The sequence below is a fragment of the Lactuca virosa genome, chromosome 3 (genome assembly GCF_052849685.1).
Source record: "Lactuca virosa cultivar CGN04683 chromosome 3, Lactuca_virosa_CGN04683_v6, whole genome shotgun sequence".
NCBI classification, from domain to species: Eukaryota; Viridiplantae; Streptophyta; class Magnoliopsida; order Asterales; family Asteraceae; genus Lactuca; species Lactuca virosa.
Window position 1 is genome coordinate 76,835,802 of NC_136428.1, and position 15,070 is coordinate 76,850,871.

The 15,070-nt window shown below is 36.2% G+C and overlaps 1 protein-coding gene across 2 annotated transcripts; it reads left to right on the forward strand.

Moving 5' to 3' along the window:
• Positions 1-1,531: 1,531 nt before the first annotated feature.
• SPK1 (guanyl-nucleotide exchange factor) lies at positions 1,532-10,567 on the forward strand. 2 transcript variants are annotated; one of them, XM_079084949.1, is made up of 26 exons: positions 1,532-1,825; positions 2,388-2,474; positions 2,597-2,759; positions 2,872-2,960; positions 3,041-3,153; positions 3,252-3,307; positions 3,399-3,496; positions 3,587-3,724; positions 3,817-4,131; positions 4,241-4,657; positions 4,739-5,044; positions 5,116-5,277; positions 5,632-5,777; positions 5,872-6,016; positions 6,099-6,225; positions 6,303-6,627; positions 6,715-6,790; positions 6,875-6,985; positions 7,066-7,248; positions 7,334-7,477; positions 7,572-7,745; positions 7,828-8,175; positions 8,262-8,594; positions 8,670-8,855; positions 8,932-9,906; positions 10,108-10,567. In XM_079084949.1, the coding sequence occupies exons 2-26, from the start codon at positions 2,400-2,402 to the stop codon at positions 10,360-10,362; spliced, it is 5,460 nt and encodes a 1,819-aa protein (XP_078941075.1). In that variant the 5' UTR covers positions 1,532-1,825; positions 2,388-2,399; the 3' UTR covers positions 10,363-10,567. The 2 variants fall into 2 exon arrangements, with proteins under 2 accessions (XP_078941075.1, XP_078941074.1); XM_079084948.1 differs by lacking the exon at positions 1,532-1,825 and adding an exon at positions 1,888-2,311.
• The last annotated feature ends 4,503 nt before the right edge of the window (positions 10,568-15,070 follow it).

The following is a 15,070-nucleotide window of genomic DNA, read 5'->3' on the forward strand; positions in this document are numbered from 1 at the left end:
CAAATTAAGTAAAAATAATCTAAAATAGCTGTGATAATATAAATATTAAACTGATACATAAAAAGTGACAAAATAGAAGTGTCAAGTAACGAATGGAAACAAGTGGAGTAAAATTAAGGGATAATGACTTAAAAGGATAATATATTTTTCGATTTGTACACATTTGGTCACTGAGTTTTTTTTTCGTCCACATTTACCCCTTCAACTTTTTAAACTGTATACATTCAGTCCTTATGACCGGTTACTCCAGGTTAGCTGGGAAAATGATTTAATAGGGTAATATATTTCTCATTTTGTACACATTTAGTCCTTAATATTTTTGTACACATTTAGTCCTTAATATTTTTTTGTTTCAAAATAAGTCATTTTTGTTTTTGTACTCATTCAGTACTTATGAATGATTTCTTTAGGTTTTCTCACGACATCTTACGTGGGACAATCATTGATGAAGTGTGTGGAGCTGTTGATGTTTATGTGTAACGTCTCATTTTTACAACAAAAAATTTTCATTTTTAAATAAGACAGAAGTCCCTAATTATAAATCCATTATTAAGAAAAAAACGTTTATTCCAAAATACATTTATCGAAAATCAGAGTAATATAAGAAACGCGGAATCCTCAATACTGTTGATGAGTGTGTACAATCATGTCTTCGCCTTCCCACGATCAACGATAGAACCTGAAAACATAAATAACTTGGTAAGCACAAAGTTTAGTGAATTTTCCCCAAAATACTCGATACAACAAACATATTATCATGCATAACGAGCTCACACTCATCAGATTGGAATACCTTGGCCCAATCAGTTATCGGACTGGAATGCCAACATGCAACAAGTCCAATCAGTCATCAGATTGGAATACCCAGGGTTTGTCGGCATGTCGCCTTAACCCAACCGCTCTTCTCGAGCCTCCGTGCCTACACCTTACAGCCGGCCCGCACCAGGTATCTTGACCTACAACATATAGCAGAACCACCTCAACCTATCCCACCACCATATGGCTATCCCACGTAAGAGGTCGTGAGAAAAATCTAAAGAAATCATTCATAAGTACTAAATTAGTACAAAAACAAAAATGACTTATTTTGCAACAAAAAAATATTAATGACTAAATGTGTACAAAATATTAAGGACTGAATGTGTACAAAGTGAGAAATATATTACCCTATTAATTTATTTTTACCGGCTAACCTGAAGTAGCCGGTCATAAGGACTAAATGTGTACAGTTTAACAAGTTGAAGAGGTAAATGTGGACAAAAATAAAAGTCAGTGACTAAATGTGTACAAATCAAAAAATACATTACCCTTTTAAGTCATTATCCCTAAAATTAATGTGTTAATTATAATTACAAATAATAAAATTATTACACTAGTAATAGTTTTTTCTAAATAAATAAAATACTTTTTCGTTTCAATCGAAAAACAATGAAAGTACTTGACAAAGCGACGACGTTTGACCATATGGGGTTAAACTTGAGATGCCTATATTGGGCTGTCAAACTCATATCTACAAATCCGGAGATGATTTGATTTGGATACAGATTACATTACACATTAATTACCTAACTCCACTCGCCCACCAGTGAGCACCTTTGACAACTATGGAATGACGAAGCTTTAAGCATCCTCCGACTACACCCGACCCAACTTTCCAGCTGCTATCATTAACCTACTACTTCTGCTACTGCTATTGCTACTAGCGTTAATGGTTTTGGGGTTTCAAGTGGTTTTTGCTTCAAGTCCTTTCTTCCATAGATCTGAACTCAACACACTCACTTGAAACCCCACTTCAATTTGCAGTCATTTATTTGCCTATTCAGAGGTCAGTACTCTTTATTCCCCCATCTTTATGTGGCATGCGACTGCATAAAAATCTGCATTTCACTAATGTCATCCAGATCCACCGCGAAATAGAAACCCCAGTTTCCAAACTTGAATGTAGAGACTAGAGAGTGTGATTGGGGTTTGGCTCATTTGTTCGCCAGCGTAATTGACGCTATCAGACTCACTCTTTCCCCATTTCTGCTGCTTATTGTAGTTAAACAAAGTCATGTAATTTGAATCGGTTTATTTTGGGTTATTGTGAATCCGCTTGATGAATGACTGTGACTAAAGTTATGTGATGATGTCTTGCTCTTCTTCGTTCTGTTGTTGAACCATATTTCGCATTTAGGGGATGAATAAGTAGTTGCATTAAGTTGCGGGTAGGTTTAATGCGTCTTAGGGTTTTGAAGGGATAAATTAGGATATGGAGCAGCGTGGTTTTTTCCTAAATGTTTGATTGCAGTGAGTTTTACCTTTACTGATGGTAAAGAATTAAGATATTGATGGGTTAAAGAATTACAATATTGTTTGTATGTTCTCATGGTTGAAATTTATTACAGGCCACAGAGAAAATGTCATCTAATGGGCACTGTTTTAGACGAAAACCACGCCAGCCAGTTGCTGCAAATTTGGACATTGACTCACTGGTATGTTGCAGTTTTTGATGTTATATAATAGTGTGATGATTATTTTTATAATGTTTGGCATGGAATACTTATTTAAGGATATTCACAAACTTATCATTCATGGATCATATGCTTATTGGCAGCTTGATGAAAATTTAGAGCAGTGGCCACATCTGAATGAACTTGTTCAATGCTACAAGACTGATTGGATTAAAGATGAAAACAAGTATGGGCACTATGAAAGTGTTGGCAGTATATCCTTTCAGAACCAGATATTTGAAGGGCCTGATACCGATATTGAAACAGGTAACATAGTAACACATGCAAAAAGTTTACTTTCAGGATCAGAATATCTTCTTTCTACTAAAACAATTCATTAGCAACTTTTTCTAAATGATGCTTCCTTTGAACCCTGCAGAAATGCATCTTGCCAATGCTAGGCAAGATAAGATTGAAGACATCACTGATGATGATGTACCCAGTACCTCTGGTAGACAGCTTACAGAGGTTATTTTCACCAAATCTTCTTTATATTTAAGTTGCATATGTAGAATCATTTTGATTGCTTACTTTAATTCTTTATCCAGCACTATGGTGAATCCCCCTTGCCTGCTTATGAACCTGTATTTGACTGGGAAAATGAGAGGTCAATCATATTTGGACAAAGAATTCCAGAATCTAATATGCCACAGTCTTCGAGGTTTAGACTTATATCATTTGGGTTAATGCATCCAAGTTTTGGTTTTACTTATACCCCTAAACCTCTTATAACTTATAATACCTTTGTCATGTCTGTAGTGGGTTGAAGATTTCTGTAAAAGTTCTTTCCCTGTCATTTCAAGCAGGATTAGTTGGTGAGATCATAACCTTTAATTTCAGTCCTGTTTGTAAGATAACTTCCTTTTTATGTTTTTAAATCTGATACCAGTGGAATTTCTATTGTAGAGCCGTTTTATGGCACTATATCATTGTATAATAAAGAGAGAAGAGAAAAGCTCTCAGAGGATTTCATTTTTCGTGTTCTGCCTTCTGAAATGCAAGATGTAAACACCACTAAAATCTCTCTGTCTTTCCAATATAAGTTTAATTAGCAAGAACTGATATATTTGCTTGTTTTTTATTAACCTCACCAGGCCAGCAGTTCCTCTGAATCACGTGGACTTTTCTATTTAGATGCCCCGTCATCATCAATCTGTCTGCTTATACAATTAGAAAAGTGTGCTACTGAAGAAGGCGGAGTCACTCCATCTGTTTATTCACGAAAGGAACCAGTATGTAAAAAGACATAAATGGTCATGATATATGTATCACTTGCTTTCTGTATCATTCAGTTTATCTTCTAACTCTGAGTTACCTTTAATAGGTCCATCTGACTGAAAGAGAGAAGCAAAAACTACAAGTTTGGTCTCGGATGATGCCTTACAGAGAGGCTTTTTCATGGGCAATTATCCCACTATTTGATAGCAACATTGGCTCAACATCTAATGGATCTGCTTCTCCAAGTAGCCCACTTGCTCATAGTCTTTCAGGAGTTAATTTGCAAGAGGGTGGTGTCTCTGAGCCTATTGCAAAAGTCACATCAGATGGTCAACTCGGTTACTCAAGTGGAAATTCTGTTGTGGTTGAAGTTTCAAACCTAAATAAAGTTAAAGAGAGCTACACTGAAGATTCTCTCCACGTAAACCAAAACCAACATCCTTTATCTAAATATACAAAGTTACTCATCATCAAATTCTAACAAACCAATTGGGACTAACACTTGCATCCTACCAACTATTCACTTTCAGGATCCCAAAAGGAAGGTTCATAAGCCTGTGAAAGGTGTCTTAAGGTTGGAAATAGAAAAACTTCAAGCTGCTAACACCGAATATGACAATGCTTCAGAGAGTGGCAGTATAGCCAATGAAGTTGACCATGGGGGTCAACTAACTGATTCCACGGTCAACGAATGGCGCAACATACATTCAAATAGACATAAGGAACAAACCTTAAACGGATCAAACTCAACAGGACATGCAGATTTGACTGCTAATGATGTTCAAGCTTTTGACTTCCGTACAACAATAAGAAACGAGCCTTTCTTACAGCTTTTCCACTGTCTTTATGTCTACCCACTGACTGTCAGTTTAAGTCGAAAAAGGAACTTGTTCATACGAATTGAGCTTAGAAAAGATGATGCTGATGCTCGAAAACAGTCACTAGAGGTTTGTGAAGATATAATTTAGCAATACTGTTAAAAGAAAAAACTTTCTGTACAAAACTGAACTTTGTTTAAATTTGAATAGGCAATGTATGCAAGGGAGCCGAGGTCGACCTTACAAAAGTGGGCCCACACACAAGTTGCTCCTGGAAGTAGGGTGGCTTGCTACCATGATGAAATTAAAGTTTCACTACCCTCAATGTGGACCCCACAACATCACCTTCTGTTCACTTTCTTCCATATTGACCTTCAAACAAAGTTGGAGGCTCCAAAGCCAGTAATAATTGGATATGCGGCTCTTCCTTTATCAACACATGCTCAATTAAGATCCGAGATCTCTCTACCAATTATGAAAGAGCTGGTCCCACACTATCTTCAAGATACTGGCAAGGTATGTGATATTTTACTTATATACTCTTTTATATCATTATTGTTGTTATTTACTTATTTACCCTCGTATAGGAGAGGCTGGACTACCTGGAAGATGGGAAAAATGTGTTCCGATTACGGTTACGCCTTTGTTCATCATTGTACCCTATTAGTGAACGTATTCGCGATTTCTTCCTTGAATATGATAGACATACTCTTCGTACAAGCCCACCTTGGGGTTCTGAACTCCTTGAGGTACTATTTATTTTTCTTTCCAGTGTAAATTACATTTTTGGTCCCTGAATGTAGCTGATTTTTTTTCAATTTTAGTCCTTGTTTGAGGTTCTTGTAATGTTTTTGGTCCCTGTTCCTAAGTAAAATAAATATTTTTGCTCCCCGAGTATAACTGATTTTTGCAATTTTCATCCCAAAAATATTGTAAATTTACTTGGAACATGTACCAAAAATGTTACAAAAACCTAACCAAGGAACAAAATTGCAAGAGGAAACTTTTTGGGGCCAAAGGGACAACAAATGTAATTTACTCTTCTTTCTAAGTGAATCTACATTATGAAATTGCGATCTAATATGCATTGAACTCTTTTTCAGGCAATCAACAGTTTGAAAAATGTCGACTCAACTGCTCTGCTACAGTTTCTTCATCCAATATTGAATATGCTTCTACATCTTATTGGCAATGGTGGAGAAACCCTCCAGGTTGCTGCTTTCAGAGCTATGGTTAATATCTTGACAAGGTATGTATGTACTTATGAATGTTTTCACACAAGAGTGGTATATCATTTTTGTTTATTAACATAGAAAAACTGTCAACCATTGTTAATTCTGTAGAGTGCAGCAAGAGTCTGTTGATGAAGCTGAAAGAAATGTATATCTGGTGAACTATGTGGATTATGCTTTCGATGATTTTGGTGGTAGACAAACTCCAGTGTATCCTGGTTTGTCAACAGTTTGGGGAAGTTTGGCTCGTAGCAAGGTAAATGTTGCTTTCATTAGTTTTATATCACTGAAATATATAAAATTCAATAAAGGCTTTCATGGAGAATATTATGTTGTAGGCCAAAGGCTACAGGGTGGGACCAGTGTATGATGATGTGCTATCAATGGCTTGGTTTTTCCTTGAATTGATTGTGAAGTCAATGGCACTAGAGCAGACTCGACTGTTGTACAACAATCTATCACTAGGTATCTTCTATCGAGTAATTATGAATATTGGCTATATAATCAGTTGAAACCACCCTAATCTCATTGATTTTTAACAGGTGAAGATATCCCACCGATGCAGTTGAAAGAAGGTGTGTTTAGATGCATCATGCAATTATATGATTGTCTTCTGACTGAGGTGCATGAACGCTGTAAAAGGGGGTTAAGTTTAGCAAAACGTTTAAACAGCAGTTTGGCTTTCTTTTGTTATGATCTTTTGTCAACCATTGAGCCTCGACAAGTTTTTGAATTGGTGTCCTTGTACCTGGATAAGTTCTCTGGGGTATGTCAATCAGTTTTGCATGAGTGCAAGCTTACATTTCTACAAATCATTTGTGATCATGACCTGTTTGTTGAAATGCCTGGGAGGGATCCTTCTGATAGGTATATTATCTTTTAGATGTGATTTACTTATACCATTATCTACAACAACAGCATTTGATGTGGTGAGAATTGTGATCTTTGTTACAGGAACTACCTTTCGTCTGTATTAATTCAAGAACTTTTCCTTACTTGGGATCATGATGATTTATCCCAGCGTGCAAAAGTGAGTGTGATAATATTCCTTTTTTTTTACTGGATTAATAAACTAGTGTTTTTTCTCGTTGCTAATTGGTTTTGCTGTTTCTAGGCTGCAAGGATTTTGGTAGTCCTTTTATGTAAGCATGATTGTGATTCTCGCTACCAGAAGCCTGAAGATAAATTGTATATAGCCCAGCTATATTTTCCACTTGTGGGACAGGTAAGTAAGACAGTTAAATTCTTTTTTAAGAGCTTGCTAGACCTATTAATTTACAAATCCTATTGTCTCTTTTTGTGCAGATACTGGATGAAATGCCTGTATTTTATAACCTGAATGCTGTTGAAAAGCGTGAAGTGTTGATTGTAGTTTTGCAAATATTACGTAATCTGGATGATGCATCACTTGTAAAAGCTTGGCAGCAAAATATTGCTCGAACAAGACTATTTTTCAAATTACTTGAGGAATGTCTAACTCTTTTTGAGGTTGGTTGTTAATTGTCTCCACTTTCTAACAACATTCATAAGTATTCTCATTTTGCTAAACTTACATTAATCACACAAAATGCAGCATAGAAAAAGTGTTGATAGCTTGCTTATAGGCGGCAGTTCACGGAGCCCAGTTGCTGAAGCACCTATGTCTCCAAAATACTCTGATAGGCTTTCACCTGCCATTAATCAGTATCTATCCGAGGCATCTCGTCAAGAAATTCGGGTATATTTTGTTATATTCTCTTCCTTGTAGTCATATTCAGTCATCATGACTACACCTGTTTACTGTATTTCTAAATTCATCACATGAAATGCAGCCACAAGGTGCATCCGAAAATGGATATTTGTGGCAAAGAGTGAACTCCCAGCTCAGCTCCCCTAGCCAACCGTTCTCCTTGAGAGAAGCTTTGGCTCAAGCACAATCTTCTAGAATTGGAGCTTCAACACAAGCACTGAGAGAATCACTGCATCCAGTTTTGAGGCAAAAACTTGTATGTGTTCTGAAATACATGTGGTACTTAGAAAATTTGTAGATTTCATCAACTGGAATTGAAGTATTGATTTCTTGTTCAGGAACTTTGGGAAGAAAACCTCAGTGCTGCTATTAGTCTCCAAATACTGGAAATAACAGAGAAATTCTCCAAAGCTGCAGCATCACATAGTATTGCAACTGATTATGGAAAGTTGGATTGCATGACATCCATATTCACCAGTATCTTCTCCCGAAGTCAACCACTAGCATTCTGGAAATCCCTATTCCCAGTATTCAACAACGTGTTTCAGCTTCATGGTGCAACACTAATGGCAAGGGAAAACGATCGTTTCTTAAAGCAAATTGCTTTCCATCTTCTCAGGCTTGCTGTTTTCCGTAATGAAAATATCAGAAAAAGAGCTGTCATAGGGTTACAGATCCTTGTCAGGGTATGTGTCATTTACACACTTTTAGCCTGATACTTGTGTCAAACTCACTTGTGACTTGCCCTAATTGTCTGTTTACAATTTGGCAGAGCTCTTTCTCACACTTTACTCAGACAGCAAGATTGAGGGCCATGCTTACAATCACATTATCAGAACTCATGTCTGATGTCCAAGTGACTCAAATGAAGTCTGATGGGACCCTTGAAGAAAGTGGTGAAGCACGCCGTCTTCGAAAATCACTAGAGGAAATGGCAGATGAAAGCAAGAGTGGAAACTCACTAACTGAATGCGGCCTTCCAGAAACTTCACTTGTTGACATCCCAGAAAAGTCAACAGAAAGTAAATGGTCATGGTCAGAGGTGAAGTTTTTATCCAACAGCCTCCTTCTGGCTCTCGATGCTAGTCTGGAACACGCACTTCTGGTAAGCCTGAAATTCTTTTACCAATATAAGAAAAATACTTTTTACTATTATTAAAACCTGGTTTTTGTACTATAGGGATCACTTATGAACACAGATAGATATGCTGCTGCTGAAAGCTTTTATAAGCTTGCAATGGCGTTTGCTCCAGTGCCAGATCTTCATATAATGTGGTTATTACATCTTTGTGATGCACATCAGGAGATGCAATCATGGGCTGAAGCCGCTCAATGTGCAGTTGCTGTTGCTGGTGTTGTTATGCAGGTAAATTTTTATGTCTGTCCGAATAAATGAGGGCAAATTTGTAAAAAGTTTTGAATGATATCATGTTTCCTTGTAGGCTCTTGTGAGCAGAAATGATGGAGTGTGGAGCAACAACCATGTGACTGCACTCCGCAAAATCTGTCCTATGGTGAGCACCGAGATCACATCAGAAACCTCAGCAGCAGAAGTGGAAGGATATGGTGCATCAAAACTAACCGTGGATTCAGCTGTGAAATACTTACAGCTGGCAAACAAACTTTTCTCACAAGCTGAACTCTATCACTTCTGTGGAAGCATTCTGGAACTTGTAATTCCAGTTTACAAAAGCAGAAGATCATACGGACAGCTGGCAAAATGCCACAGTATGCTCACAAACATCTATGAATCAATCCTTGAACAAGAATCAAGCCCAATCCCGTTCACAGACGCCACATATTACCGAGTTGGATTTTATGGGGAAAAATTCGGAAAACTTGATAAAAAAGAATATGTCTACAGAGAGCCTCGTGATGTTCGGTTAGGTGACATAATGGAAAAACTTAGTCATATATACGAGTTGCGTATGGATGGTAATCACACTCTGCATATAATCCCGGATTCTAGACAAGTAAAAGCAGAGGAGTTACAGCCTGGCGTATGTTATCTCCAAATCACAGCTGTTGATCCAGTCATGGAAGATGAAGATTTAGGAAGCAGAAGGGAGAGAATTTTTTCGCTTTCTACTGGTTCTGTTTGTGCGCGAGTTTTTGACAGGTTTCTGTTTGATACTCCTTTTACTAAAAATGGTAAGACACAAGGTGGATTGGAAGATCAGTGGAAAAGGAGGACAGTCGTTCAAACGCAAGGTTCATTTCCTGCTTTAGTGAATCGGCTTTTGGTTACGAAATCGGAGTCTCTTGAGTTTTCACCAGTGGAGAATGCGATTGGTATGATTGAAACACGAACTGCTGCTTTGAGAAATGAACTGGAAGAGCCCAGGAGCTCTGATGGTGATCAGCTTCCACGTCTCCAGAGTTTACAGAGAATACTTCAGGGATCCGTTGCAGTTCAAGTGAGTATCAGTATCCTATCTTCATCATGGAAAACTACTTTCTTGATTAACTAAAGATTAGTGTGTAGGTGAAAGGTTAAATTACATATTTTGCTATAATCAGTAAAAAGTTTGTAAGTATGTTGCTAGAGTGAGGGTAAAGTAGGTTGGTATATCCTGCAATTTTAATTTTTGGGACTAAATAATGGTTGATATGTGTAGGTGAACAGTGGTGTCTTGAGTGTGTGCACAGCTTTCTTATCGGGTGAGCCTGCAACAAGACTTAGATCACAAGAGTTGCAGCAACTGATTGCTGCTCTTCTTGAATTCATGGCTGTGTGTAAAAGAGCTATACGAGTGCATTTTAGACTAATTGGGGATGAAGATCAAGATTTCCACACACAGTTGGTCAATGGCTTTCAGTCACTCACGGCTGAGTTGTCACATTACATCCCTGCAATTCTTTCGGAGCTCTGATTGATTGTATCCATGGTGTTTGTGTTTGTGTTTGTGTTTGGTTTTGTGGTTTGTTTGTGTTTTCACTAATTTGTTCATGTATTATGGTTGAATGTTGATAATGTTTGAATAGGATTGGGTTCATAGGTTTGGAGTTTGTTGAACACAATTTCTTGTAATTGTATATTTTTTTGCTTAAAATCTCCATATTTGGGTTTGAGTTTAATTTCTTTTGGAATCTTCAATTATTAGCATGGTCATACTACTTTTGTAACACCATGTTTATCATTTTTTGTAAGAAGATGCTTATCAATGACAACCTGATTTTTCATTTAAATATTATTTTCTTACTGCTCTACCTACCCAACAAATGCTACCAATCACTGTTAAATTTTTTATCATCTACTAACAACCCCACAAAACATACAAAATATTAATTTCTTTTTCCATTTATTTAGAGTACTTCGACTTTTATAAAAAAAAAAAAATAATAATAATAATCTTTAAAAACAATAAAATTATATTTTATATGCATTTTAAAAAACAAGTAATGTGGGACTCTATAAGAAGGTTATGATATTAGAAATGAAGACTTCACGTTAGAACAGAGGGTATCCAAATGTAAATAGTCTATGTATATATATGATCCTGTAAATCTCCATTGATTAATAACAGAATACAATCATTTTATGGTATCAGAGTCGTGACTCTAACCCTAACCTTAAAAACAATTCAGCCGGACACAATACTTACAAGTTTGATTTTATCTTCTCTCCAATCAATTATGGGTACCGGAAAGCCATGCTTCAACCCTTTCTCCAAACAAACAATCTTTATGGCTATGTAGATGGTATAATCTCGTGCCCTACAAACCATCTTCCCGCTACAGCAACCACAACTGTTGATTCGAAACCTGAACCAAGGGACAACCTAAACTACTCTGTTTGGGTCGCTAATGATGTCCACGTATGCATGTTGATAATCTCCACTATCTCAGAAGCATCTTTTCGACATTTTCAAGTTACAACCTCTCAAGAACTCTGGCTTGCTCTCGAACGTGCATACGCTCTGCATTCCTCATCTCAAGAATACACCCTCAAAACACAATTGTTGAGGATCGAGATGAAGGGAGATGAAATCGCTGATGCTTATTTGAATCGCGCTCAAGAATACTCTGATGCTCTAGCATCTATTAGCTCTCCTGTTTTAGACAAAGATCTGGTCATGCTTGTCGTATCCGATCTACAAGAAGAATACAACAGTATCAAATCTACTATCACAGCTAGAAAGTTCCCCACCATATTCACAAAACTTCATGCTCTTCTCAGCGATCATGACTTCATGATAGGGAAAACACGAAACCCTCCAACGCCAGCTATTGAAACATTCCATACAACTACGAATGACGCCTCGACACCCTACGCATCAGTCTTGGCGGCTCAACTGGGCTCACTTTCTACTACCCCCAACTCCCTCGGCTTCAACATTGTACCGAACTCAATTCCTGGCTCTCAATAAACCGGTCCTCAAGCCTACTACGGATCTTGAAACAACAATTGTGGCTCCTATACTCGTGGAAGACGTGGATCATCTTGCGGTAACAACAACTGTGGTCGTGGTGAACGACAATTCAATTGGGCTTCAAACCAAAACACAGTTTATGGCATATGTAATCGGTGTGGTATCGGTCATCTTCCATCACAAATGTCCAAATAGAGATCCGGCTACCATCCGCCCGCGCAACACCGCAAACTTTGCTGAAAGTTAAATTACACTATTTTATTCTAGTGTAATTTATATTTAAAATTCATAGTCGTTGTTATGAATTTATAAATAAGATTCTTCAGTAGTTCCAATGTCATATTACTGATTGATCTACTTACGGGGATGATGTTTAGGCTGGATTAGTGAGGTGTGTAAAGTGGGATTTCCATACAGTATACTTTGTATACGAAACGAACCCTACCTTCGATAAGATCCTACCTGGTTGTCCCTTATCAGCTATAGATCAGTAGACTTTGGAATTAATGATGGATCTAGGCTATCTTTATTCATAAGGAATATTAACCTAAGACTTGGTGTTAATTGAACCTAGGTCACATCCAAGGGAAAGCTAATTGCTAAAGTGAAGCGTTGTCCGAGTTTCAAGTCATCACTTTAGCAAGTGAGTGCATAGTTACTTTCGTCTTACACATAGATATAAAGTACCTAGGATGATTACATGTTATATGTGCCTATTATCTGTGTTCCTCATATTTATGTTAGATGAACAATATATATGTGTTTTTTTTATTTTAAACTGTATATGTATTTTATTACCTATAAATATATTGGGTTATGGGTAGATGTAAGATGATATAGATGATGAGAGGTGAAAGATTATATAGAGGATGAGAGATGAAAGATGATATAGATGATGAGAGACCTTGAATTTAAAGATGATCCAATTGTATAGTGGAGTATAGATGACCACAGACTATTCTAGACAGTCTAGTGGAACGCTAGCAGGCTCTCAACCTATCGGTGTTTTTGAACTAAGTGTTCACCAGATGCCCCCCCCCCCCATGTGTCACACCCCCAGCTGGCGGCGGAAACGCTGAGGTGCGCGACGTAAATCAGTGATCACAATTATTGAACATACATTGAACAATACAAATATAATCTTCTATTATTACCGAAATATAAATTACATTGACAAGACTATTGCTAAATCGAGACACACGCCTTACGATTCGACATTTACAAAGGTATAATAAAAAAAACAGAGAGTCTTCTGAGCGAACACTTCTGACCTGCTAAATAACCTGAGAATACATGCATTAAGATACGTCAACAAAATTGTTGGTGAGTTCTACAGGTTTTGACACGAATTATTTTTATATTCAAAAGTGTTTTATAAAACTTATCGGTTGACCAGCTTTTATAAATACATACTTTTCTATCAAAAGTATAAAGTAATTGAGTTATAAAAATGTATTTAGACTCATTTAGAAATATCGTTTGCTCAGATCCAAAAATACATCGTTTGTTAAATATATAAGTAAATCAAACGTATAACAAATTTTTAAAGTTCCCATAACCAAAATGCTTCTTATATAAGGATTTTAATTACCAATTTATATAAAATAAATTCATCACATTTTGTGAGAACATAAAATAACCAAATTTACTCTTGAGACCTTGTACAAACATTCATATAGTTTATATGTAAAACTCATAAGTTTCGAATTTATAAACTTTGTAAATTCGTGTCGTTGTATTAATTAAGTATTAGTTTACTTAATTTGGAAACTGACACTTAACAAGTGGGGCAAACTCCTCCCACATAATTATTATGTTTTCGTATAAAAACAAAGGGTTTATATAAATAACTTATTAATTGTAAGTTAATAAACCTTAACTAATCATGTCATGTTGTTAATTAAGTGTGATATGACTTAATTACTGGTATTGGCACTTATCGTTTTGAGTCACAAGCTATCTCACTAAATACAATCTCTTTCAACTAGTATGAGTGAACAAAGACCCTGTATAAACCTAATGCAAATTTTATATGGTAACAAAACAAATCTGGGATCTAAGATGAGCCTATAACTGACATTATAAACGTTCCTGCCTCGTAAGAGCACAATATATTGGATGTATCTAGATCATTACTAATGTTTTAAATAGTCGTGTAGTAACAAAGAAAGAAACACTTGACGCCTGTTTAGTCTCGTGAGACGAAGTTGTAGCTAGCAACCACAGACGGAGATTATCGACTCGCATAAATCTTTCCATACATAATAGATCTACACCAAAGTTCTTTATTATAAATCTATGTCGTGTGCGCAAATTTACAGTATAAGACCCCTCCTTGATTAACGGTTATAGCGCTAGGGATTGGTTTTAGGATTTTGATCCTAAGGAACGAAAGACGCCCCAACATAAACTCCCTCATTCAACCTTTTCGGGGATTTTCACACACACCCGAGATCTAGCCCCCAAACTTCATGACAATTTTATCACACGAGATCTAGCCCCCCAAACTCCATAGCCCATAGCTTAGGAAATGATCCTAGCTCATAAGGCTTTTAGAAACAATCCATAGCTCACATAGAGCGTCCTGTGGGTGTAATGGAACCTAACAATATGTCTAGGAATCGTAATACTAAACTCTCTGATATAAGACTTTAGAATACTTATAATTCTTTGGTGTTTAGGAATGGTTTTGATTTAAGTCTTTTAGTATTTGAGATTCGTAAGACTTAATATATTTTCAAATCTTATTGTCTGCCATGACGAAATTCTGACAGCCTAACGACTGTTTTTATAACATTTTCCAGTTTTCAACCAACATGAAAACCAACGATTTCCATAATATTCGATAAGTTGTATAATTGATGCAATATATAATTTATTAGGTAACAATTCTTAAAATTTGAGAATCAATTATGTTATCATATATGAGGAATTCCGTATTACAACTAAAATGATTTATATTTTTATAATAATTATAAAAATAGAATATATCGTTTATTTAGAAATCATTTCTACATGATGATCAAGAGTATAATAATAATAATAATAATAATAATAATTGATTTTTGGTATATTTTCAATTAATTATTATGTATTTGTCAAATCTTCGTTTATCAACCGTTTAAGACAATGTACATTCATTTTGTACATAATTATGTTGAATAGCATATTTGGTCATATGTGTAATGCCTTTTCATGCTTTCTCAAC

Bases quoted from the DNA above. Each gene is read 5' to 3' on its own strand.
- SPK1 (XM_079084948.1), top strand. The intron at 2,760-2,871 runs GTAACATAGTAA...TGAACCCTGCAG, and splicing joins TGATACCGATATTGAAACAG to AAATGCATCTTGCCAATGCT. The intron at 9,907-10,107 runs GTGAGTATCAGT...TGATATGTGTAG, and splicing joins AGGGATCCGTTGCAGTTCAA to GTGAACAGTGGTGTCTTGAG.